General features: G+C 43.1%; 1 protein-coding gene across 1 annotated transcript in view; it reads right to left on the reverse strand.

Annotated features, from left to right (window-relative positions):
- LOC308307963 (phospholipid-transporting ATPase IH-like) overlaps nt 1–27493 on the reverse strand; it is a gene marked incomplete at its 3' end in the record, with an annotated part of 65758 nt that overhangs the window by 24540 nt on the left and 13725 nt on the right. The window contains exons 2-7 of the mRNA XM_080753306.1: nt 11904–12026; nt 11524–11613; nt 9454–9534; nt 8211–8318; nt 4768–4896; nt 1036–1139 (exon numbers count right to left, since the gene is read on the reverse strand). Of these exons, the coding sequence (XP_080609432.1) occupies nt 1036–1139; nt 4768–4896; nt 8211–8318; nt 9454–9534; nt 11524–11613; nt 11904–12026 (635 nt within the window). The remainder of the gene's footprint in view (nt 1–1035; nt 1140–4767; nt 4897–8210; nt 8319–9453; nt 9535–11523; nt 11614–11903; nt 12027–27493) is intronic.

Below are 27493 nucleotides of genomic sequence, written 5' to 3' on the forward strand. Positions count from 1 at the left end.
GGGTTGGTATGGGGGTTAAACATGCAATTTCGCGATCGCGATCATGGCTAGTACACTGTTGGAGGTCCAAATTTTTTTTTTTTTTTTTTAAATGTTTTCAAAAATCTTTTTTTTTTTTTTATATATATATTTTTTTAAAGACGTCCAGAAGACGTCTGGCAGGGAGGTCCATAGTTAAAAAGACGTTTTTATTATAGAAAACGTCTTTTTTGGCAGGGTATGAGTTAAAGGGGTATTTCACTTTCAAAAAAACTTTTGGTAATTTTATCATCTAATCAGGCTTTTATGAACACCCTGAACAGTTTTTAATTAGCTTGATTGAATATTTAGATATTTGATGTAAATGTTACCAGGCCCTCCAGGCCTAGGGCCTCTCCCCACACACACCCATTGTAACTTCAAACTTCATTTTAACCATGATAGATTCATTAAAAACACACATTTGGAGACTCATTTTACCTTCCTAATACGTGAGCAGGCCGTGTTTTTTCGATAACATTTTTCATTTATTTTTAATAATAATTTTTTTGTATTTCATTATTTCCATTTTTCCAAATAATTATTAAAAATAAATGAAAAAAGTTATCGAAAAAACACGGCCTGCTCACGTATTAACCACTTCAGCTCTATATACATTTCGGCCATTTGAAAATAGCCGATCTACAAGCTCTTGTAGATCTGCTATTTTCAAAAGATTTCTTTACATTTGAAAACTTGAAATGGGACTTTCTACTTTAGTACTTTAAGTACATTTTGATCCCAAAACTTTTGTACTTTTACTCAAGTAAATCATTATTAGTATTTCTACATTGCCGTGTTGATACTTTCTGAGTAAAACATTTGAGTACTTTTTCCACCACTGGTGTGCACAGCATACATGCTGCGATTGTGTGTGTTTATTATTGTGATGTTTTATCTGCTTATTGTAAGTCACTTTGGATTAAAAGCGTCTGCTAAATGCCTAAACTGTAAACTGTAAACTGTGTGTGTATGTATGTGTGTGTGCGTGCGCGCGCACGTGCATGTCCCACTCACTTGTAGAGGTCAGGCTGCGGTTGTTCACATTCAATAGTGGCATGTAGGGAATCCACCTCCTGCTCCATTCTAAAGGCCATGGTATCTGGTACAGCATAATAGGTCTGAGGGAGAAAGAAGGGAAGGTACGGAGACAACGATGGAAAATGTCACGCACCGTCACTAATTGGAGCTTCACTCGTTCAGCCCCTCAGCTTTGGTGGCCTGTTTTCTGAGGGACAGGTGATACTGTAGGAATAGTCAGTGGAGACAGTGCAGCGAGTGGAGCTCGTTGGGTCAGAAGCAGCATGCATGCTGGGATGATGAAGTGGTCTTATGTACTGTAGTCTGGGTGCAGTCTCGCCCACAGATATAAAAAGCTAGATACCTCATCCGCCGCGTGACTGGTAAAACAGGACTGGCGGAAGTGTGGAAGGCACTCTGCCACTCAAAGTGACTACGGACCAATCACAGCGTGTCTTTTCCGTGACTTACATCTATACTATAATTTTGCGAATGTCTGTCTGTCTGAGTGTCTGTCTGAAACCGCGTTTCTCCTCAGTGGCTGGAGCAATTGATCTGAAATCGCATCACCATCAGCATATGAACACACCTGACATAACTGTGAAGCCCGTTTGTCACTTTCACAAATCGTATGCTGTATAATTGCATTTTTATGGTGTATCTATATCTATTTAGCCTACAGTACCTTTTGTGACCACACATGTTAACACATGGGCGGCCAAGGTTTATAACATTTATAGCTGTTGCTGGTGCCACCATTGACTTACGTTATGTTTTGATGAGCCCCGCAAGCTTCGTGCGTGTGCACGTGCGTGTCCAGAGAAGATTGAGGAGGTACTCCATTTGTTTACAAACGCTCGCGAAACTCGCGGTAAAAAAATCGCGGTAAATTCGCGGTAAAGTGTCGCCGTGAAAACAATCAGCTCTCTGCCTCCATGGGGCTGTTTTTACCTCATTCTCAGATAAAGCCGTTCTTATGTTTCAAAGTAGAATCTAAAGCCATGTAAAATCCTTCCGTGTGGGGAGAGACAGGGGGCTTCCTGCCCTGGCTGGGTGACGTAATGGATTCAGGGCATGCAAAGGGAAGCTGCGGTCTCGAAAAGTTAACTATTTGTTGACTCGTCCCTCGACGATATAACTTCCTGTGGCAGGGTGACATCTAGTGGCCATAACTCGTCACTGAACGAGTTTGGCTCCCCAAGTGTTAAGGGAGGGGCGCTGTTGTTCAGGCCATGCACAATCACACACAAACCCACACACACGCACACACACACACACGGGGGGGGGGGGGGGGGGGGGGGGTGTGTGGGCAGGCGGGCAGGCGGGCGGGCGGGCGGGGGGGGGGGGGGGGGGGTTCTGGCCCTGTTACAGATGTTGTCCAAAATCATGCAGATCGGTACACAGTATCTCTGTAGCCGTTAAATGGAACGGGTATTTCTTACATTGATGCTCCTACATATTAGCATGCAAGCACCAGTTAAAGTTACTTTCCATCCCTCATATACTGTGTGCACAGTGCACATCCCATAATCCACACACTGCACATCATTTCGGAGCTCATATCTTTGAACGGGTAAGGGCTAGTTCAATTAAAAGGAGCTTTATTGGCATGAGGAGACAAACGTCTACATTGCCAAAGCAAGTGCCTCTGATTGGCCTACAGAACATCCCCTTCTGTGACACACAAGGAAGCGTCCTTCAGAATTAAGGAAGCTTGCCTTAAAAAATGCCAGTCCTCTTTTACCAACGCCCCAGAGCCGGAGGAGGCGTCTACCTTTCTATGTCTATGATCTCGCCTAGCCAAGACGATCAGAGATCTCCACCTACCAATTAGTGTTGATTTTGATTTAGTTTTAGTCAGTCTTTTGAATTAAATTCTGTTTAGTTAAAAAAAACAAAAAACATATTTTAGTCACCTGAAATGTTTTACTTTTAGTCTAGTTTTAGTTGACTAAATCTACTGTTGATTTAGTCGACTGAAATGTATTTTGGTGGGCCTTGATGGCATCAAAATGGCTGATTTTCACTTAGATGCATGCTGAAAACAGAGCTTGTTTTCAGTGTGCCAACACCAGAGCGCAACCAAACATAAAATTACTTGTCTTTTAGTTCTACTGTATCTCTTCTCCTCTAGTCCCTCCCTAACATTGTAGTCTATTTTTTTCTTAGTTTTGTTCATCATAGCTTAATTTTTATTGAGTTTTAAATTTAGTTTTCATCAGTGAAAAAAGGTAGTCGACGCGTCATTTTGTAGTTGAACCGGACCTTTCTGACAAAAAGTTCAGTTTCGGACAGAGTATGGACAGGCCTTTAGTCGACGAAATCAACACTACAACCAATACATCAGTGTATTGTAGGGACTAGGGATGGGACGATAAGCGATATTATCGTTTATTGATAAATCGTATCGTGGAGATTGCATATGCAGTACCACTTAAACCCTCTATTGGTAAAACGTAATTATAAAATACATACTTGATACAGTCTTTTTTTCACTCTATCAAATGTCTTTGCCAAAAAATAGCAGATCTACAAGCTCACGTTGAGACGCGTTGTGAGCTTGTAGATCTGCTATTTTTGGCAAATGTTCCGCCCCAGGATACTGGATGTTGGGGATATTTTAATTATCACGATAATATCGTATATCGCGATTTCTTTGGTCACAATAATCGTGATATGAAATGTTCATGTCGTCCCATCCCTAGTAGGGACTAGAAGTGGGTCCTTCATACTGGGACAGTGATATGGTTTTATTTTCAAAGCAGTGGGCATAGGTTTGTCAGCGGGGGTTTTCTCTGCTGTTCCAAGAACTATATTTAGATTTCCCCAGACGATTGGCAGGCGGAGATCTCGAATCTTCTGATTATGTGAGACTGGGAAGGTGGGGGGGTATCTATTTGTGCACGCTACTGTGCATGGTGTCTTTGTGTTGGGCCTGAAAATGTGAACAAAGATGTGTCATTTGTACATTTATGTATAGAATCTTCTGTGAGTGAGTGAGCGATATATACTGTAATGGTCGTTATGGGGATAGTGGTTGGATTTGGATAATATTCTCTTCAAATCAATTCATCATGCTTTTCACATTTACACTTTAAAGGTTAAAGAGAACGAATCTATCATGTGCCTCATAAAACATTTAATAAATTATTCAAGCTTCACATGTGAATAGATGAGGTAAGGTTAAAACAAATATAGTCTTTATCCAGTTTTTAACATTTGACTTACAGTAGGAACCATTAAGACATCCACATCGACGGGATATGATTTGGCTCTTCAGTGTGTAAGGTAGCCAGTGCGAGGAAAGGTCACAATGCTAAATTGATCGGAATACACTAGTGCAGCAATGTAGCAAGAAAGACTCATTCTCAAATTCTTCTGGATTTACAAGGACACTCATACACTGGACAATTGTTGTGACACAGTCCAGGACAATATAGAAGGATTGTTTGGCATCCAGTCTTGGACACAGTGTACCCCTCTGGATTGAGCCTTACCATACGTCTAAAATGACTAATGCATAGCCTGTGCATTTGAGTATAACGGAGGTGTTATTGTGTGTGGTTTTCCCCTTTTATTAAATGTTTTACTTCATTTATTAGTTTCTATTCCATTTGTGTGTTTTACGTTTGTAATCCTGTAATTCTTTGTAATTTCGTGTCCGTGTATCATATTACCGAGGATCTATTTGCGTACAATAACGTCGTGGCCACTTGACCCGCGGGGTACCTTGTGGCTGGACTCCCCGTCCAGGCTGGCGGTGGTGACGTAGCAGGTGCCGTCGTTTCGGCTGGAGGAGAGTAGGATGAGGTCACAGGGGAACGTCTCGTCCTCCCTCACCATGACAACGTCCCCGACCTGACGGAGCAGAGAGACGGCCGCGGCGCGGCGCCCATTTTAATGGCTCACCAAATCAATGATGCACAAGTGGTTATTTTGACATCGTCTCGTCTGTCACCATAAACACTGACCACAGCACAGACGCAGACAGCAAGTCAGACAGACATACGAGCAGCTAGACAGCCTCTTCATCTTTATACATGGTTTTTCTTTTTCTCTTTTCCAACGGATTGAGCAGTTGCATAATGGATTATGTGAGGGGAGCAGCTTAAGCGCTCATAAATCCCATCGCCATGGTGACCGTACACGTGACTCTCGCACTCTTGATTTTTTTGATGATTAATATATTCATCATTATTCCTGCTCCCGATCCTCACTCTAATCCCTTCTGTTTGATCTGAGGAGGAACCTTGGTTTAGAACATGCGAGAAGAGAGAGACAGCGAGAGTGGGGAAAGGGAGGGGGGGGGGGGGGGTAACATAAAATGAAAGCAAGACAGAGAGAGGGGGAGAATGTGCACACATGTACGCACGACACGTGCACTGTGTGTGCGCGGCGAATGTCTTTTATAGGACACCTTTCTCGACCAATGAGATTCAGTTGACTGCATTGCTATGGCAACATAAAGTGACATGCTCCGCAACCTTTAAGGCTGGCAAACAATATTGAAGCCTTATTCTAAACTGACCCACTACAATCCAACTCAATCCCTGGGCACTTGACAGGACCACTAGACAAGGAATTCATTACATACCATGGGACCTATTATACTTGCTGAGCTCACAACGTGGGAGGGGGGGGCAGCAAGATATATATATACAGTATATCCATATATCGTTGTGTTGGGTGTGAAAGTAGATAACCATGATACTGCAGATTCACTGTAGCGTCAAATGAGAAGCACAGTTTATGTACTGGACGGTGTTAATGCTTTCCCACAGGGACGCGGTGTGCTGTTCCGCAAGGTTCCTGACTGTCATGCTCACTATTTACAATTTATTCATTTATCAGAGGGACTTACGAAGTTCAAGAACATGAACCCTAGTCAGCAAACAACAAGGTAAATTATCAAGTAAAAAGAGTTCCAAGAAAACAGTTTGGTGCTACAAAACTACTAGGATACCAAGTAAACAATAAACCTATAGCATCTAAATGCTATCTATAATGACATACGTATCATTTGAGGACAAGCAAACAGTAGAATATGTCTATCTAAATAACATACACGGCCTATGAATAAGTAAGCAACACACCTCTGCATAGCATAGCTAGCCTAGCATCTGTCAAAAAAATCAAACCTTGGTTCGAAGTGGAGCGGTGAATCTGAGCAGCTATACCCTGTGTGTGTTGCTAAATGCCTAAACTGTAAACTGTAAACTGTGCCTGTGAGTGAGTGTGCCTGGCCTGCACAAAACAGCGCCCCTCCTTTAACTAGTGTGTTGTGTGTGGCCACTCAAGGTATTGCCAGGCTACGGACACGGCCAGCCAGCCAGCCACCCAGCCACCCACCCAGCCACCCAGCCACCCAGCCACGGACATACCCACGGACATACCTGTCTATTGGGAGCGCTTTCACCGCTCCAAAAAATTGGCAACAAGAAGTGATGCAAGGAAAAATGAGTGCTAGGGGCTGAGGGCTGAGGTAGAGTCTGGAGGGCTGAGTTTTCAGACTGCGGTGGGAAACTGGGAGTGAGTCTGCAGTTCTGCCTGAGGCAGGGAGGTCATTCCACAGTTCGGGAGCCATGCAGGAGGGGGGACAGTCTAAGACCCGTGGAGTGTTGGCCATCCTGTGTTAGCTGATCTTGTGCTGTGTTCAAACCTGAAGAGATATAATTGTTTCTAGACGCTTCAATCGCTTCACTTTGGTCGCACTGGTCAGCGTTGGAAAAAACTAACGTTGTGTCAGTATCAAGGTGAAATACCCGGAAAAAAGTCCCAAAACCAAACACCCAAAACATTTCCGTGTCTACGGACAACATCAACGCTGATTGGCTGTCAGGACGCGATGGGTGGAGTCGGGGGGGAAGCGAAGGTCGCTTCACTTGGATTTTTCCAACCGAGGCGAAGATACGGCGGCGACCGTTCGCGCCTCGCCTGTTCGCTTTGTGCGCGCCGTCTCATCTTTGCATTCAATCATCACGCCGCTCGAACTATCCAGGTTTGAAGCGCTAGAACCCCTCTGACTGGTTAATATTTGACCAAGACTACGATCTATACTCAAGTACTGGGGTTGAGTGCTTTTTCCTCCACTGATGGCATTTCATTCATTTGCCCAACAGTAAACATTTAACATTTACAAGAGCACCACCAACGCAACGCGGACACACATAGAAAGAGTTCAAAACGGTGCGGTCAGAAGGCACCAGAGCACCTGCTGGGGTCAACCCAACAGGTCGCGGAGAAGCAGAGAAGCTTAACATCCTAAGACTTTGGGTACGGTGGATTTAATGATGGTGGTGGTTACATAACTATGACCTCTGCCTTTCTAGGCTGGGGGACAGGAGACAGCAGCCAGGCAGTGCGTAATACTCTCCCTGGACTGGTCCCAGTACACAAATATGCATAATATCGATTATCCCGGCTAATGGAATGCATCAGTCTTGTTCATGCTCCAAAAGAACGCGTACGGTGCACCAGAGGGCTGTTTGGCTGTTCCTCTGCTACAGGCTCTGAGCAGTTTATTACTGGGGACACAGAAAGAGAGAGAGAGAGAGAGAGAGAGAGAGAGAGAGAGAGAGAGAGAGAGAGAGAGAGGGGGGGGGGGGGGGGGTTGCAGTGAGAGGGAAGAGAGACAGAGCAAGAGACAAAGGGAGAGAAAGACAGAGAAAGACAAAGAGCGAGATAGTGTGTGTGTGTGTGTGTGTGTGTGTGTGTGTGTGTGTGTGTGTGTGTGTGTGTGTGTGTGTGTGTGTGTGTGTGTGTGTGTGTTGTCTGTACGCGAGCGTGCATGTATGAGAGAGGGGGTCAATGAGAGGATAAGAGAGAAAGATAGAGCAAGAGACTGAGAGGAAGACAGGGAAAAGGACAAAGAGAGGTGTGTGTGTGTGTGTGTGTGTGTGTGTGTGTGTGTGTGTGTGTGTGTGTGTGTGTGTGTGTCTCTCGCACACAGGGAGAGGGATACAGAAAGCCAGAGCAAGAGAGAAAGGGGGAGGCGGAGGGGCAGAAAGAGCCAAAGAGGGAGGGAGGGAGGGAAAGAGAGGGAGGGAGGGAGAGAGAGAGAGAGAGAGAGAGAGAGAGAGAGTGGCAGAGAGAGCTGTACAGTACAGTATAGTACAGTATAGTGCTGCACAGTGTCCTCAGGTGCTGCACAGCTCTAATGAGGCCATTCTTACCCGTAGCTTGTGACTTTGTGTGCTCACCACCTTCCCCTGCTGCACCACGTCCACTGGACACTCATTTATAGAGCAGTCCGCCTTGTGCCTGAGCCAGTCCTCATAACCCTGGGAGAGGTGGAATGCAAGGGAAGAGAGGAAAGAGAGAGAGAGAGAGAGAGGTCGGAGAAGAAACAGAATATAGATTAGAGTGCAGAGAGAAATGGCGACAGAATGCAGCGAGAGCGAACAAGAGTCCAAGAGTGAGTGAGAGTGTGAGCGAGTGAGTGAGTGAGAGAGAGAGAGAGAGAGGGGGGGAGGGCGGATGGGGGGAGAGGGTGAGAGAGAGAGAAAGAGTGAGAGGGTGAAAGTCGTACGCGGTAATTAATTAGCGCCGTGTTCCCCGCGCTTTGTGACCCGTTTCCTGGATCTCAAGCCAACATGTCATGTTTTAGATTTATGTCCCAATAAAGTCCGGGCTTCCTTTGGCCAGGAGAGCTTCATCTATCACTGATAGTATCCCATCCCTCAGTACCGCCATGCAGCGAGGGAGGAAGCCTCCCTCGAGGGCGCCGGATACTCCGCCAGAGCGATTAACACAGGAGACCATTCATTATCATATTTCTCACATCGCCAGACATATTCAATAGTGTGTCCTCTGCACTGAGAGAGGAATGTACATGTGGGTTGCAGGGCACGGTAGAACAAGCATGTGTGTGTGAGTTTCTTTGCGTGGACGTGTGTGTGTTTGTGTGTGTGTGTGTGTGTGTGTGTGTGTGTGTGTGTGTGTGTGTGTGTGTGTGTGTGTGTATTTACGCATATATGCATGCCTATGGAAGCACATTATAGACATACACATTGTGTATGCGGCTAAGCACAAGGGGTTATTGCCGTGGGCAAAATGTCCTGGAGGTGTTAGTGGGTATGTGTGTGTGTGTGTGTGTGTGTGTGTGTGTGTGTGTGTGTGTGTGTGTGTGTGTGTGTGTGTGTGTGTGTGTGTGTGTGTGTTTGAGTGTGTTAGTGATGTGTCGTTCATGAGTGATTCGTTCATAAGAATCGAATCATTAGCGAGACTTGTGAACAATTCGTTCAAATCCCTGAAATGTGTCGTTCACGCTTTCGTTCACACCCGTCCCCTACCCCTAATGCTCGCGCTATGAACGGTGAGCGTGAATGAATCCTTTGAACGGATCATTACCGTGAACGTGAACGAAATGATTCGTTCACTGAAATGAACAGGATTTCCCATAAGAGTGTGTCCTACCTGTTTTATGGAGGTGACGGTGATAACGAAGAAAAGGGGCAGTCCACTGGTGATGGGACTGGTGGGGGTGTCGATCATAAGCTGCAACGCAGAGAAGGGAGGGAGGCAGGTGGAGGGTGAAGACAGAGAATGGAAAGAAGAGAAGCACCCTGGTACATCTGACAAAGCCTCGTACACAACATAACCAAATAACCAGTGAACTTATTCGTTTACACACCATATTTATGCCATAAATACAGCAGCTACTGTAGATGCATACACAGTGTGGAACAACTCTGTGTTCATTTAACTCTGGCAGTGTACAAATGTAACCAAATAAACCCATTATATGGATCAATTTTTTACACTTTCCAAGTTAATAAAATAAAATAAAAATAAAACCATACAGTAGGTTCGAAGTGGAGCTGTGAATTTGAGCAGCTATACCCTGTGTGTGCGTGTGTCTAGGCCAAGCAACATTGGCCCTCTCAATCTGATCAAACTGATCTGGCAAAGGGATCTGGGTATGGATATTGAAGATGAACATTGGGAAGGACTGGGAAGGAATAGCAAATGCAGGAGTTGGGATCAGAGAAGCAGTGGGAAATGTATTCAGTATAAAATAATTCATAGATATTACTACACACCGACTAGATTACAGAAAATGGGAATTTCAGAGAGCAATATATCTATACTATAATTATGCGAATGTCTGTCTGAGTGAGTGAGTGAGTGAGTGAGTGTCTGTCTGTCTGAAACAGCGTTTCTCCTCGGTGGCTGGAGCAATTGCTCTGAAATCGCATCACCATAAGCATATGAACACACCTGACATAACTGTGAAGCCCGTTTGTCACTTTCACAAATCGTATGCTGTATATTAGCATTTTTATGCTGTATCTATATCTATTTAGCCTACAGTACCTTTTGTGACCACACATGTTAAGGGAGGGGCGCTGTTGTTCAGGCCATGCACAATCACACACAAACCCACACACACACACACACACACACACACACACACACGGGGGGGGGGGGGGGGGGGGGAGTGTGTGTGTGTGTGCAGGCGGGCGGGCTGGGGGGGGGGGACAGTATCTCTGTAGCCATTAAACGAAACGGGTTTCTTACATTGATGCTCCTACATCATGCAAGCACCAGTTAAAGTTACTTTCCATCCCTCATATACTGTGTGCACAGTGCACATCCCATAACCCACACACTGCACATCATTTTGGAGCTCATATCTTTGAACGGGTAAGGGCTAGTGTTTGAAATGCAAAGAAGAAGCTGGCACATATATCCATATGATTTGGGAATGTCGCATGGTGTACCCTTTCTGGTGTAAAATCCTTGAATATTTATCGAAATGGGTGGGACTCACCCTGCCACCACTACCACTGCTCTGTCTTTTAGGAGAAAGGACAGTGGTCCCTGGTCTAAATAAAAAGGAATTCTCAATAGTAAATGTTGGACTTGTCACAGCAGCCAGAATTCTGCTGTGGAACTGGAAATTGCCAAGAATGCCTGCGTTCAAAGAGTGGAATGAGGAAATGATCAAAATTACATCTTATGAATACATGCTGGGAAGAGTGAATGGTATGGGAAAAATGTAAGATATATGGGATAGGTTTATAATGTATATGAATCTTATATGAAGATGTTTCCTACTTTTATTTATATTTATTTTTGTAAAATCTTGGACTGACTGTATCTGTATTTTTTGTTGTGCTGCACTGTATCATAAACACATTTTGTACTAAGAAAAATAAAACAAAAAACATTTTAATTACAAAAGAAAAAATTATAATAATCCGGCCACGCACCGTTGTACTAATGAAACATAACTCCGGCCACACACCGCTGTACTAAAGAAACATAACTCCCGGCCACAGTGTGCGTGTGTCTAGGCTGCACAACAGTGCCCTTCTGGTCACCCAGCGGTATTGCAGCAGTTCATTCTCATGGAGACAGGGTTGAAGACAGGGAGACACACAAAGCTAACCGCTCCAAAAAGAACACTGAGCAGATTATTCTCACTGTGACTTCACAACTGGCACAACAAAGAGAGAGCATTACGGTCTTCAGCACACTCACCTGGACCAAGAAGATGCCCAGGAAGTAGAAGTTTGCGATTCGTCTGAACTGCTCAAACAGGTTTTTGGGAATGAAGTTCCAGAAGGTGTACTGTTTGAACAAAAAAGATTTAATCACAAACAGGAAATAGAACCAGAAGGTGGAATAATGATACTTGTTAGTCCAAGACAGCTATTAATACAGGGTTATGACATGTGTGTCACGGTGTCATCTGGAGGACGCCGTGGCCGTCAGACAGACTGGATGCTTGTCTGATTCCGTCCGGAGATGAATGGTGTTTACGATAACCAATGTCATGTCATTGACCTAGTGATTCGGAAGCAGCTGATGCGGTTGCCTTTAGTACTGTCAAGAGCAATGGAGCTGCCAGGCACACTCACCTTGGAGGAGACAATGTGGTTATCGGGGTACCGCTGAGGGATGTAGGCCTCAGCCCCCGGAGGGGGCTCCTTGTGACCGATGTACACTGTCCGATTGTCCACCCAAATCTCCTCCCCCACACACTGAGAGAGAGAGAGAGAGAGAGAGAGAGAGAGAGAGAGAGAGAGAGAGAGAGAGAGAGAGAGAGAGAGAGAGAGAGAGAGAATGAGAATGTGGGGTTACTTCACACCTTCCAATCAGTGTTGCTCTGTCACAACTCATAACCTACATTCTATTATTATACAGTAACCAACACAGGAATGCAGCTCACACAGATTACCAACATACTGTGCATGAATGCCTCCTGGCAGTGCCTGGCACTCTAGTCTACTATCATCATTTTGCAGAATTTCGATTACTATTTTATACAGCAAATACATTCTCTTTATTGAAGGTTTACAATGATATGATTAAACAACAACACAATACCAACAACAACAAAAAAATACATAAAACAATAAACAAAGACAAAGAAAGATTAAAAGAACTAAACATAATAAAACAGTTATATAACATTTTTGCATCACGTCTCTCCTTTGTTGAATTTATATAACGATTTTTCCAATCTTTTTTGAAAGATGGGAAGACATGGCTGTTGCATGTGTATGGCTGATTGAATCTTTGATTTGTTTACTTTTAATTTGGGGTGTGATGAAGTATCAAATTTCCAGGTAAACTCCCTCCATCTCTTTGATTGAGTATTTGTCTGATGTATTTCCCACATGTCAAACCACATCTACTACGACAGTGTTTCTTAAATGGGGGTATGTGTACCCCTAGGGGTACGCAGAGGTACTGCAGGGGGTACTCAGAAAATGAATTAGAAGAAGAAAAAACATTTAGTGTTATGTTTAATGATGACACTTGGAGCCTGATAGATGCTAATAGCCCAAATTACATGGTACCAGGCAACTGGGATGTGTTTGTTATTGACATGAAAACTGGACTGAAATGTTATGGCCACAGTGTTGAAAATAAATCTGTTCAGGAGGCACAGTTTGAAACTCTCACTCCCTTTCTTATTTTTTGTGGTGTTATATTTTTGAAAAGGGGGTTTAACATAGCATCATATACCAATAGTTAGGGTTTTAAGTTGTATAAGGAAAATGTTGTTGGGTAAAGGGGTTACTTGGATTCAAAAATCAGGGAAAGGAGGTACTCAAGCCAAAAAAGATTGAGAAACACTGTACTACGATATCCTCACCCAGCTCTTTTTCACCATTTATTCTTAAGTTGAATCCTTTTTTGATTCTATCAAACAGGTGTACAACATAGACACAGCTCTGGGTATAACTTCACCATATGCCTGTATAAAGAGTTTTATTATAAGATGTATTTCATCCTCAGCGTTTCATTGTTTTTCTTTTTCTTGTAATAATCTCTCATTCCGTAAACATCTATCTAAATGAATGTTTTGAGGATTTAGAAAACACATACGATTTGACAAAACATTTCATAGATTACTATTGATACTGTATATGTTTAATGCATAAATGTATGCTGTTTGTATTATATAAATACTTTCAACATTTAGTGAGTGAGTGTGTGTGTGTGTGTGTGTGTGTGTGTGTGTGTGTGTGTGTGTGTGTGTGTGTGTGTGTGTGTGTGTGTGTGTGTGTGTGTGTGTGTGTGTGTGTGTGTGTGTGTGTCACCATTTCTCAGCATCCATCAAGTCAAACAAATTCCTCATGCATTTATACAGACATACCGATTCTCACTCCCTCCTTTAATTGTGATGATCCCAAAAAGCAGAATGTTACATAAGACATCGCTAAACCACTTTTGCCACAACTCTGATCCTACTTCAAGGGCTTGAAAGTCGAGTGTAGTATGAATGTGTTTGTTGGTGTGTGTAGGTGGGCTCAGCTCTGAGGCATCACAGCATGGAGTTGCCGTTTATCTTTCACACTTAAACCCTAAACTCCCCCCCCCAGCATCTTCTTTCCCTTCTATTTTACTGCATAGTTTACAAACATTTGTTGTTTTTCATGTGCAAAAAAAAGGTCACCCTCTAGCGCGACCTTGTCGCCCTGAGGCATCTTACTAGTATTATAATTATAAGAGCAGGTGATGATAGAGACAATAACAAAGTAGCAACATGCACATGCCAGGAGTCGTTCTAGGTAGATGCAGAACTAAACAAACAACCAAATCTAGAGAATTTTAAATCAGACCTCCTCAGGAAATCCAATGAGGACTGAGGAGGAGCATAACGCTATGAACGGCACAACTGGGTGCTGATTAAAAGACAATTAATTTAACAGTATGCAGTGTCTGAGATAATATGATGGCATTCAACACTGTCTTGAGAAAGATTCAAATTCAGGATATTGGAATATATAGGTCAAGTGAGCCACCCGGAGACTGGTGTTGATAGGATGGATGATGGTTTGGATATCAGATCATACATAAGCATTTATTTTGGCAGCTGTTGTTGTGTCATGCCCTCGCCATTACATCAAGTTGAATGTACCCAGAAGAACGCTGTACAACCAATCTCCCCATGCATCAGGCTCACAGAAGCACAATAATATCGATGGGGTCATTACATAATACATACCATATTACCATTTCACCAAAAGATATCATATGGCACAGAATAATCACAGGGAGCAACTAATACATTGAGAAAGTTATAGCTGCTGTGCAGCAATGGGACCTCGGACAGGCACTGGCATTTTGAGCAGGTAGAAATGAGAAAAACTGCAAAGGGTCATGGAAGACAAATACAAGAGGGTTGATCATTCTGATCATTAAACCTTTTTCATACATCTCCAATTTCACTACATGTAGTCGGGGGCGTTAGGGATATTTCGCGCTAATGAGTCTAAAAGTGTAAAATTTTGCACAGGGCATGCTCTAATGATTTAGCTAGGGCGCCCGAGTTGGCGACCTTCGGGGTCGCCACAGTGGCCAAATCAAGTTGGGCTCCTATTGACTTTCTATACGTCGCCACAGCGACCAAATCAAGTTGGGCTCCTATTGACTTTCTATACAGGAGGAAAATACCCAGAAAAACATTTTTTTTTCTGGGTATTCAAGTAGGACGTGAGGGGTCCAACTAGGGGTTTGTCCTGATGCTGAATCCATTGCAAGCATTTGTTTTGCACAAAAAACATTCCTTGGGCTATAAATGGCCTCAGAAAACGATGCATGTATGGGTGATTCATGTTAGTCAGAGGCCTTAGGGTTTTTTTCTCGTGCTAATCAATCTAAAAGCGCCAAATTTTGCACAGATGTAGCCCAGGGCATGCTCTAATGATTTAGCTAGGGCGCCCGAGTCGGCGACCTTCGGGGTCGCCACAGCTCCAGAAAACACCCAGAAAACTCTGAAAAGTGATAACTCATCACTTTTCATCACTAAACCATCGTTTTCTGGGGCCATTTATAGCCCAAGGAATGTTCTTTGTGCAAAACAAATGCTTGCAATGGATTCAGCATCAGGACAAACCCCTAGTTAGACCCCTCACATCCTACTTAAATACCCAGAAAAAAGGGTTTTTCTGGGTATTTTCCTCCTCCTATAGAAAGTCGATGGGAGCCCAACTTGATTTGGCCGCCGTGGCGACCCTGAAGGTCGCTAACTCGGGCGCCCTAGCTAAATCATTAGAGCATGCCCTGGGCTACATCTGTGCAATATTGGCTCTTTTAGACTCATTAGCAAGGAATTACCATGTCATCTCTCTAACGCCCCCGACTAATGTTGTTGTTATTTAGTTACCCAAGCGGTGCTACCCACGCACTGAGTTGGCAGTGCGCACAGTGTGTGCACTGAGCTACCGGTATCTAGAGCAGTGGTTCTCAAACTTTTTCATGTCAAGGACCCCCAAATTGACACTTATTAGCCAACGGACCCCCAGTTGAAAAGCTATGCCAGGGACCCCATAAGAGAAGATTATTACGGCTCTAGCAGTGATTCTCAACCACTTTAATTTCAAGGACCCCCAGTTTGACATGCATTAGGGCCCAGTGTTTCTCAACCTTTTTTCTGCCAGGGTACACTTTTCATAACCAAAAGATCAATTAATGGCATTTCTCTCTCTGGGATGCCAATTTATATTGTAAAATCAATGTTAATTTAACTCTGAAAGTGTACAAATGGAACCTGTTAGGGTCCATTTGGTTCAATTTGTACACTCTCTGAGTTACATACCATAAGGGTCCATTTGGTTCCTAACTATCATTTAGCTGGGGACCCCCTGGAATTCCCTCAAGGACCCCTGGGGGTCCCCGGACCCCACTTTGGACACACAACTGCCTAGTGTTCAATACATGAAATATAACCAAGCATATTGAAGCACATTGTTGAGGGAATCTTCTGCATGGTACTTTCACCTCCTCACCGTATCGTGCATTTCTTAAAGGACCAGGTCACCTCTGGGACAACCAGATCTTATTTTATTGTTGTGTGGGACACGATCAACACAATCCTGAGTTATTTGTTGTGTTCAATCTGTGTTTTTAGATATTTTAGTATTTCAGACGATTTCAGCATGCTACAACTGGTCATATGATGCAAAATGCATCATATGACCAGTTGTAGCATGCTGAAATACTAACATATCTAAAAACACAGATTGAACACAAAAAATAATTCAGGATTGTGTTGATCGTGTCCCACACAACAATAAAATAAGATCTGGTTGTCCCAGAGGTGACCTGGTCCTTTAAGCTGTTACATGCCAGTATAAAACTCATTTACACGCCTCAGTTGACATTATTTTATCAGATACATCTGACTAATTGAAATCTTGCTAGTCTTTGTGATCATCAATGAGGGATGGTCATCACATCACATATTAGTGGGGGCGGCATAGCTCAGGGGTAGAGAAACCGTTATTAGAGCACGAAGGGTTCCCGAAAGGGTTCCCAGGTCGAATCCGGGCTCCCCCTGAGTTAATGTCGAAGAGTCCTTGAGCAAGATTCTGAACCCCTAGTTGCTCCCGGTGAGTAGGTTGGTGCCTTGCATGGTTTCCTCCACCACCGGTGTATGAATGTGGGTGTGAATGGGTGAATGTAATGCACAATCTATGTAAAGCGCCTTGGATAAAAGCGCTATATAAATGCACCATTTACCATTTTAATTAAACAGACCTGGTGGGCAGGTTTTGAATGGGGCCCTCCAAGAAACGTCAAAAGGCAGCAAGTCGACAATATTCAGTTATTTGTTTCCAGTTGGCTTTCCCTGTGCCTCCAAAGGCTTTAGCCTGAGTGGGCAGTGTATGAGCACAGCGCTTGGCAGAGTACTGTGCCTGACACAGCTCAACGCATAAGCGTTGACCATTAGCAGAATGTTCTGCAACAAACATTTCAGTGGAAACAGTGTTCTTGCATAGAATTTCTGCAGAATGAGTTGCTTTGTAGCTTACATTGAATCTTGTATTATCTATTCTAGCAGATGATGCAGCGACAATTATTTAAGAAAGACATCTCAGTAACCTGGATTTCCTGATGTAATTAGAATCAGAGAAACTAGGCTTATTAGGCCTATATCTATACTGTAGTTCAGTTGTTAAACACATGAATACTGAAGCTCGCCAGTGTCAAATAACTGACCGAGCCTAGTTTGAAAACGAAAGCCACTGGAGACCATGAGCTCAGTTTGTACACTCAGCCACACTGATCACCAGGCATTTGGCAGCCAGGTAAAAATAGACATCAAGCCAATGGACTGGCCGACTTGAGCTTACTCCAAAACAACATGACCCAGAGAGACAGATAAAGAGACAGAAGAGTTGTGAAAGGAAGGAAGGAAGGAAGGAAGGAAGGAAGGAAGGAAGGAAGGAAGAAAGAAAGAAAGAATAACCAAATGAGATGGGTACTTAAAGGAGCTATAGTCAACTTTTTCATTGTAGGTGTACATCCTAGTCTACAGACTAGGATGTAAACAAAGTACGGGCCCTGTAAATGTAAACAAAGGGCCAAAATGATTATTTTATCATTATTTTACGCTTTTTGTGGTCATTTTTTAATTGAAACATATATGAAGCTTATTTTTTTATAAAATATTTTCGAAACATTATTTTTATTTTAGCATCCGTTTTTCAAGAAAAAGTTGACTATAGCTCCTTTAAGTTTCATGAGAGAAAAACAGACTGGCGCAATAAAGATCCGTTAAGAAATGAGACTCAAGAGAAACGGACAGACAGGTGGAGGCTGAGAGACACTGTTGAGAAAAATCACACCCGTGTGAAGTGGAGCTGTGTGTGTGTGTGTGTGTGTGTGTGTGTGTGTGTGTGTGTGTGTGTGTGTGTGTGTGTGTGTGTGTGTGTGGATCATGTGTACCGATTTTTGTGACATTTGAAGAAAATATGTAGGAAAAGGAGCAAAAAGTGTGTTTTGGAGAAAATTCAAGATGGCGGAAAATCTATCATGGCGCAAATGGGCGTGGCCTATATGGGGAGATGCGTCATGACCCAAGGAATCCAGGGAAAAAATATTTTTAATTTTCCGACCTACGGTTCAAGAGTTACAGGCCAAAACGTAAAGTGGGGTGTTATAGCGCCACCATGAGGCCAAATGACACAATTATTTTTTATTTAATCCTTGAAATCATTATGAACCTCCTCTCCAAGTCTTGAAACTGTAGCCCCTGTGGTTTGCGAGAGACAAATAATTGAATGTGAGTTTTTGCGATTCCCATTCTAAGTCAATGGGGAAAATTAATTCACTAATAAATTAATATCAATTAAACTATAGAACCTTTCTCTTAGAAAAGTAATAGCCCACGATTCCCGAGTAAGCCGGTCGATTTGACATATGGCGCGAGTGTTTGGTGGCAAAACTGTGGGACTAGTGGCGTGCCGAAGTTTAGGAAGTCAGGCTACATACACACACACAGACACACAGACACACAGACAGACAGACCCACACAGCCACGTATAGGGAGCTGCACACAGCTCCAAAAAACAGAGACAGTAATAGCTAACATGATGACAGGATGATCTATGAGTCACAGCGAGAACAGAGTTAAGGAGATATGAGAGACATGCTTCAAAGCAACACCCTATATACCATCTTAGCCTAGATGGTTGTGTGTTTGTGCATGTGCACCGGTCAGTCGGTCAGACCAGCACTTTGGGAGAAAAAAATAAATATCCATGTTCTACCTCTGTGACAAGTGACAGAGGGAGAGAGAGAGAGAGAAGGGGAGGGGTGAAAGCTTGTGTAGAGACTGGTTTTGTGGAGATGCTATACTATTCCAGAGTAGATGTTAGGCCAAAAGGACATGTCTATAAAATTGCACATGCAAAGTCAACCTTGTAGCTAACCAGCCGGTTTACGGTTTCTATCATCCACTGCCTACCCCCCCCCCCCCCCCCACCCCCTTACTCTCCTCCTTCCATTCACATACGCTTGTCTTTCTCTGTTCCACTCTCTTCACTTCTCCTCAGATCTTCCTGGCACAGTGTGCTCCTGACGACAATGTGACTGCGGGAGAGGAGAGGTACGGAAACAGAGAGAGAGAGAGACAGAGAGAGAGAAAGCTTTGTGGTCTACAGCTATCTGATCATTAATCCGCCCTGATCCGTATCAACCCCTGGCCCACTGTTCCCTCTCCATTTTGCTGCTCCATCAAACAGAGTGGCTGGCTGGTTGAACAAAGGGCATGGAGGCTTTTGTCTTTATTAATCACACTAAAATGGCCAGCGAGTGAAGATGCTGATGTTACATCATCACCTGCAACACAGGGAGGAAGTCAGCTTGTTTAGGATTTTCAGTCTACAGTTCATAAAAAAAATCCATTTAGGTGCCCATGCAGTATATAGGTAAAGTCATGTCCATGTAGGGAGGTGTGTATGTGTGTGTGGGTGTGTGGTTGTGTGTGTGCGTGTGCGTGTGCGCGCGTGCGACTGCCCCTACTCACGCGCATACAGTACCTAAGCATGTGAAGGGTGGTCCATGTCGTCATTCAGGATCCGTATGGATCGAAAGTAAGAAAAGTAAGAAAAAGGATAGAATGTTTTTCTGTCTTTCCAAACTAGCCTTGAGTATCCTGTATCTTTTCCCGGACTTCAGCAGCTCGAACAGCCCATGTTGTATGATCTACTGCACCTATTTTCCTTGCCCTGTAACCTGCTGTACTGTCTGTAGTGCCGGTCTTATCTTATCCTAGATTAGAAGCACATGGATCCAATGTGGACTCAAACTGCATTATTATGATCTACCAGTAGTTTGATTTTGATATTGACTTGTATTATTGCTTCTCTACATCTAGTAGTCCGGTTGAGATCTTACTGAACCTGCCTGCCATTTCATGGAGCTTTAATCTGAAACGAGAACATTCTTAACAATGAAAGCCTCAATTGGGAATTTAACCCCCCAACCCAACTGGTGCTATACTCTTTTAAGCTGCACAAGACCGATTACATACACTGACCACAAAGACATTCACCATCCGAGCAAACCATCATATCCCATGGTGTCTAGCTCATTACTAGCAAAGGGGATAATAAAGGTATCCACCATTAACTGGGCTGATTAAACGGTCCTGTCTGATCCCTCCACCACTATATCACACTGCCCTGCGGTGCCACAGACCATGTTAAGCAGGTATCCTTCATTAACCCACAAATTAAATTCCCTTGACTGGTTTCTACCTTAATGAAGTAGTCTCATTAAAGAGGCAGGGGACATGGAAACATATTCATGCTTACACAACACACAGATGTAAGTACTGTAACAAGAGTGCAACAGTCAGCGCCATGTTTTATACCGCCGCAGGTTCCAGAGGTAGAAATCCCATTAATTTCTCCATAGACGTCTCCGAAAATCCTTAAGAGTTTTAAGCTTGAACATTTATATAGTAACACGAGCTCCACCATTCAGAGACGTCACAGCTAAGCTAACACATTAGGAGTGTGGGTAGTGAAGCATTTCTCCATGACATCACAAATTAAACATGTTTTTCTTATAACTAGATTGCATACAGACATGTGGCTTCTACAGGAGCAAAAGTTGCATATTTATAGGCCTGTCACAATGATGAGGTACTCACAATTATTTTGCATAGTCTTCATAATCATTTCCAACACATTGTGAGCTTGTAGATCGGCTATTTCCACTATAAATGTGTAAAAAATAAAGTATAAATATGCCAGTCATTCCATGGTATATATTTCTGTTATTTGTCATATCTGTCATCACTTCAAAGCCAAACAGAAATATAATTTTTATTCATATGCTCCAGTGTTCAGCGACAAAAACACAATTAAATTGTTAATCGCAATTATTTGTGTGACAATTAATCGCCAGGTAAAATGTCATAATCGTGACAGCCCTACACAGTCTTCACTGGATTGTTACGACATAGCTGATAATAAAATCCTCTTATATTAACAAAACCAATCAGCGTGCCAGATGCCATTGCCATTAAGAGAAGGCATGCGCAAGCCGTCTCTGCCCATGGAGGAGCGACGTTGCCTTGGAATACATTTGATACACAGAATTATACACCTTGCTGGTTATAGAGAACTACTTTAAATTACTGCATTTGCATGTGGTCTGGATTAATTAAACAGAATCTGATGTGGTTATACAAAACGCAAATCAAACAACATTGTATTTGTCTTTGAGAAGCTTAACTGGCTGATAAGTCACAATTTCGTGGATTCGAGTAAAATTGTAATAACTATCACGTTCACAATCACAAGTTATTAATTCATAAGTGTTGCTTGCGCTGTTTAACACTACTGCCGCACTGATTATAGCCTAATGTTGGGCATTACCCAACGTTTGCTTCATAAGCTCTAGCCTTTGATTGCCTTTCAATAAAACCATATTTGATTGACATAAGTATCATCTACCCTGTAAATGTTACTGATTATAGCATAGGCTGTAAAAATGCTTGGACAGTGTTACGCCCACAGACTCTACAGATCATAAATAAAGTCTATTTTGTGCAATCCCTCATCTTTCTACATACTGTCCTGAAATGCAGCATAAATGCTATTGGTTAAGACAGAGCTGGGGGGTGGGTCAATACATGCTTTTGGTTGGGAGCTTGTCAGTCAAGCTCGTTGCCACCCTCCTACATACCCTACTTTATCATCTATACTATAATTTTGCGAATGTCTGTCTGAGTGAGTGTCTGTCTGTCTGTATGAAACAGCGTTTCTCCTCGGTGGCTGGAGCAATTGATCTGAAATCGCATCACCATCAGCATATGAACACACCTGACATAACTGTGAAGCCCGTTTGTCACTTTCACAAATCGTATGCTGTATAATAGCATTTTTATGGTGTATCTATATCTATTTAGCCTACAGTACCTTTTGTGACCACACATGTTAAGGGAGGGGCGCTGTTGTTCAGGCCATGCACAATCACACACAAACCCACACACACACACACACACACACACACACGGGGGGGGGGGGGGGGAGTGTGTGTGTGTGTGTGCAGGCGGGCAGGCGGGCGGGCGGGCGGGGGGGGGGGGTTAGCCATTAAACGAAACGGGTATTTCTTACATTGATGCTCCTACATATTATCATGCAAGCACCAGTTAAAGTTACTTTCCATCCCTCATATACTGTATGCACAGTGCACATCCCATAACCCACACACTGCACATCATTTTGGAGCTCATATCTTTGAATGGGTAAGGGCTAGTCAATTAAAAAAGAATGGGAACAGAATTTAAAAATATCATATCATGGTGATTGAAACAAACAACTGGGAGCATAACGTATTTATGACAATGTTTATTAAGTTAATACAATCAAGTGTAAAGTTTGGCAAAAACCCATCTACTTGAATAGAGTTATTGTTTCCGAGACCAGCAGTGGGGAAACTAGCGGCCATTCATATGAGCTGTCATTTCCTATACTGCCTCAATTTACAAGCCGAATGCTAACCCCTTGGATTATAGAGAATTTTATATTATTGTAATACGTACTTTATTTCCTGTGCAATGGATTAATAAAACTGAAGTGTGTAATTTGGAGCGAATGGCATCGTGTAGCACAAATTATCGTAAATGGTAAATGGTGCATTTATATTAGGGATGGTCCGATCAGGTTTTTTGGAACCGATCACCGAGCACCGATCACAAAAGTTTGATCACCCGATACCGATCAATCACCGATCCGATCAAGTTATTATTTATATATTATTTATATTTTCTAAATGTTAATGTTTTAACTTTAATTAATTAATTCACTCATGAATTAATTTATATATTTGCCTTATAGTTATTTACCAGCATTACTATGTATTTATTATCATAGCAGTAACTAATTATTCCTTCAGCACTGTGGAAATCAATAGGGATGCGGTATCGGTACTCGTGGTATCGGTACTCGACCCGATACAACCCTATTTTGCTGTACTCGTACTCGCCAGATACTTCTCACGGCAGCGCCCGATACTCTGCTGGGGCGTCACAAGGGGGAGAAAAGTGGGACTGAGTTACTAGGGCTCAAGGTGAAAGCCAGGGCCTTAATTATTTTATACTTTTGCTATTGAAAAATAGCAGATATGCAAGCTCACAGTGCCGCACTGCGAACGAGGCACCAGTGCTCCAACGATACAGCTGCGACCACTTAAAGGCATCAGCATCACGGCATGCCTTGTTGCGCTAAACTTACCTCTAAAGTTGAATCTCTTTCATATATCCTTCACCACCTCACGCAAATTGCAAAGTATAGGCTACTGTAGGTAAGTTAAACTTCCCACTAGAAAGCTGTGTGTGTGTGTTTGTTTGTTTGTCTCTGTCGCTCTTGTCTTGCAAGCTCGCTCTCTCGGTGAAGTGTGTGTCTGTCTGCAGGGACGTGCAGAGAAATTTTAGAGAGGCAGGGGCTGATATTTCTAGAAGGCCTTTTGGTGGACAATTCTCTTGAATGCAGCCTTCAGTTATGGTATGGAAAGGGCCCGGGGACATTTGCATTTTTTACCATAGTAAAAAAATGCATTCATGGACACTTTTTACAGACTGATCTGGCAGGGGCTCAAGCCCCCGTTGATGTCAAATTGTCAATGTGTGTACGTGCCTGCCTGCCAGTGTAGCACAGCTGAAAAAAGACGATTGATTGAAGAGAATAGAGATTCTGTGGGCTTCGCCACCTAGTGGTGGAAGAAATTACCTCTGGGAACTCAGATTGCTGTGGGCTAAATCAATGAATGCATTTCTGAGAATACCAGAAAAAAATAATAATTTGACATTATGTTATAGTTGCGGAAATTGGATAATATATTTTTTTAGAGGAAAAAAAAAAGCGTAATTTAAATACATTTTGTATTATTAATTGTACTCGTATCGGTACTCGGTATCGGCGAGTACTCAACATGAAGTACTTGTACTCGTACTCGGTCAGCAAAAAAGTGGTATCGGGACATCCCTAGAAATCAATACCCCAAAATGGCCTCAAGTGGGCATACTGAACGGCTGGTTGATCGGATGCACCGATTGGATTGGATCGGTGAATTTACCTTTTGATCTAAACCACCGATTACCGCCGATCACGCTTTGATCGGCCCGATCCGATCCATTGCCGATTGATCGGTAACATCTCTAATTTATATAGCGCCTTCCAAGGTGCTTTACATTGTGCATTACATTCACCCATTCACACACACATTCACACACTGATGGCGGAGGAAATCATGCAAGGCACAAACCAGCTCACCGGGAGCAACTAGGGGTTCAGTGTCTTGCCCAAGGACACTTGGACATGTAGACAGGAGGAGCCGGGATTTGAACCACTGACCTACGGATCATTAGCCAACAGCTGCCCCATCGTCCACACTGAACACCAGGTCCACTCTAGCAAACCAAATTTGGATAGCGTGTGGTTTTAGAATCCGCTATGCACTTTCCTATATGTGAGAGGGCAAGATAGCAATTTTGGGGAAATCTCGCTATTTCTACATCCCATCATTTCGACTAAGGGAGTCGGCAGTTTAGCTACTCACAAGTGTCATGGTTACTAAGGTTAGGGTTAGGGTTAGGCCTAGGCATAGCGGTTAACTCTCCTACTGCCAGATTATTTATTTATTTATTGGGTCTGGTGCCATCAAAAAGCGGCTTACCTTTGCGACGTTATAGTAGATAGACAGACATTTATTTATTTATTTTTTTTTTTTTTTTTGATTGTGCAATAGTGCACTTTGGTCTGCCAGGCAGCAGAGGGCGGCGTCATGCGAGAATGAATGTGAATTTGCCTGTTATGTGTTGCCGTACATTCAGACCAGTCACTGGCCACAGAGCCTTACAGCCAGAGGAAATCAACAAGGAAGTGAATTGGTCTCCGTTGATGTTAACGCATAATGGATTTTTTACACCATCACCGCGGAAAATGTGTTTACACTACACGGCGGCGCGACCCCTCATCAGCTTCAACAAGGTAAACGAACGAACGCGAACGAGCGCCGTATTGGCGCGGAGGTCTCTTGAGAATTGGGGCGAACAGGAACGTCCAAAGCAGTATAAGAGTTAACATTCACCCACATCGGCAGGTTAGCTACTCACCCGCGTCGGCAGGTTAGCTTTTCACCAGCTTAACATTCACCTGTGTCAAAAGAATGAACCGCCGAACAGATGCTATGTCGCAATATCGACACGCTCCCGCAATTTTAGGGTTAGCGCAACAACACGCCCATGGACACACCTCCAGGTGCAAATAACAGAGTCTGTATAATGTATAGCGGGTAATGTGGACATAAGAAGCCCTTTTGGGGACAGCACCAGCTGCTTTACGTGTAATTAACGGATAGTGGGATAGCACAGGACGGAAAATAGGGCCCTAAGTAGGAAAGATATTGTCATTACCAACTTCCTCATCATCACCACATAACATAGTATGATGGTGTGTTGTTGTGCTATTGGCTCAGTGCTCAGTGCTCAATGCTCATCAATGATAGCTTACTACTGAAATGTGGCTGAAAGCAATAAAGGCCAATCATAACAATATATATATATTTTGTTACATACATTTAAGAAAGACTATTCAAAATCTATATTAAGAAAGAGATTGTTTTCTTTGGTCTACTGGCTGCATGCACAAAAGGTTTGGCACTGATCTGTCCAGTGGTTTGCAAGACAAGTTTGGATTTCAAAGACACATGGTAGAGATAATAAGCAAGACACATGACTCACAGTTCTGTAAACCCTAGAAAGGCTCTTACTTCAGTGCATGGCTGAATCATTCTGCGAAAGGTTTTCAGCAAGCAACACAGTCATAGGTCTTCAACAGGGGGTACGGGACCCCTAGGGCCCTACGGGGTCCTCAGACTTACTACAGGGGGTCCTCCAAATCTTCCAATCCTTTTTACATTAACATCTCTTGAACCCTAGTGTCCATATTCTAAGAACTGTAACCAGAAATAGCAGATCTACAAGCTCACAACGCCTCGCGCTGCGAGGCGTTGTGAGTTTGTAGATCGGCTATTTTCGGCAAAGAGGTTTCGTGTAGAGGAGAAAGGGAGCAGACTAAGTACAGAGTAAAAGGTCAAGTTTATTAGGTAATGACGGCTTAAGTGGTTAAATATGAAAACAAATTGACATGAATCCAAAATACACTGATGATTGTGGTGTCAAACGATGAAACTATATGGAATCTATGATAAGGTTGTGGGGGTCCCTGCTTCATCTGTCTCCAACTAAGGGGTCCTTGGCCTGAAAACTTTGAAGACCCCTGCTTTAGGCCCTCTCAGAACTCCCTCCCTGACACCGTCTCAGATCAGAGGCAAAGCTCAGACAGACCTATATCTCACACCTCATATTCTGAGCTGTTTACAGTATACCAGACTCATTATTAATCCATATTGTATACATATAGAGCAGACATGATTAGAAGAGGGGAAGGATTAGCCTTAGGTCATGAAAAGAATGTTCATGTCGCCGGTGCCAATCAAAACCTCATTATCACTGGCCATTATTTAAAAGGTCAGATGATGTGCTTTAGATTAAAGGACACGTTATTGCCCTAATTAGCCATCGCTCATTTTTACTGTGAACCCCTTCCACAACTTCCACACAAACACACACACACCATACTTCTTATCAGAATGATGACATCATGCAGTGTTATGAGAGCGCCTGCATAGCACCGGTCTGAGGCATCACATCAGAGCTATTATTACCAGATTATAAAAGGCAAGAAACAGGAGGAGGGACTGAAGTCAGTGGTCACACATAAACCAACGCACCTGCCAGACCATTAAGTTAACACGTACAGTACACATCTGGTCAAAGCACAGGAAGATCATTTACAGATGAGAAATGCATTCTCTGTTTGATTCTCTTACTGTCCTCTTGGCCTGTGCTGTTGAGTTAGCAGAACACACACATACTTAAAGGAGGACTTCACCACTTTTCAACCAATCTTCATATAATAGGTCCTCGCTAATGTTCATGATAAAATATAAAAAAATAATTCTACTCAGTCTGGGTCTCATAGGAGAGTACGTTGTGGGGCAGCAGTGGGTCAAATCCTTCCACCGGTGACATCATCAATGGGAAATGCAAGCTAATAGAAACTGCATACTTTCTATTCCTGAAAAGTTGCAATGTTAAAATCTTTTTTCTTTCTTTTTTTTCAAAAATATTGTT

The sequence above is a fragment of the Nannobrachium achirus genome (assembly GCF_963921795.1).
Source record: "Nannobrachium achirus genome assembly, chromosome: 22".
NCBI classification, from domain to species: domain Eukaryota; kingdom Metazoa; phylum Chordata; class Actinopteri; order Myctophiformes; family Myctophidae; genus Nannobrachium; species Nannobrachium achirus.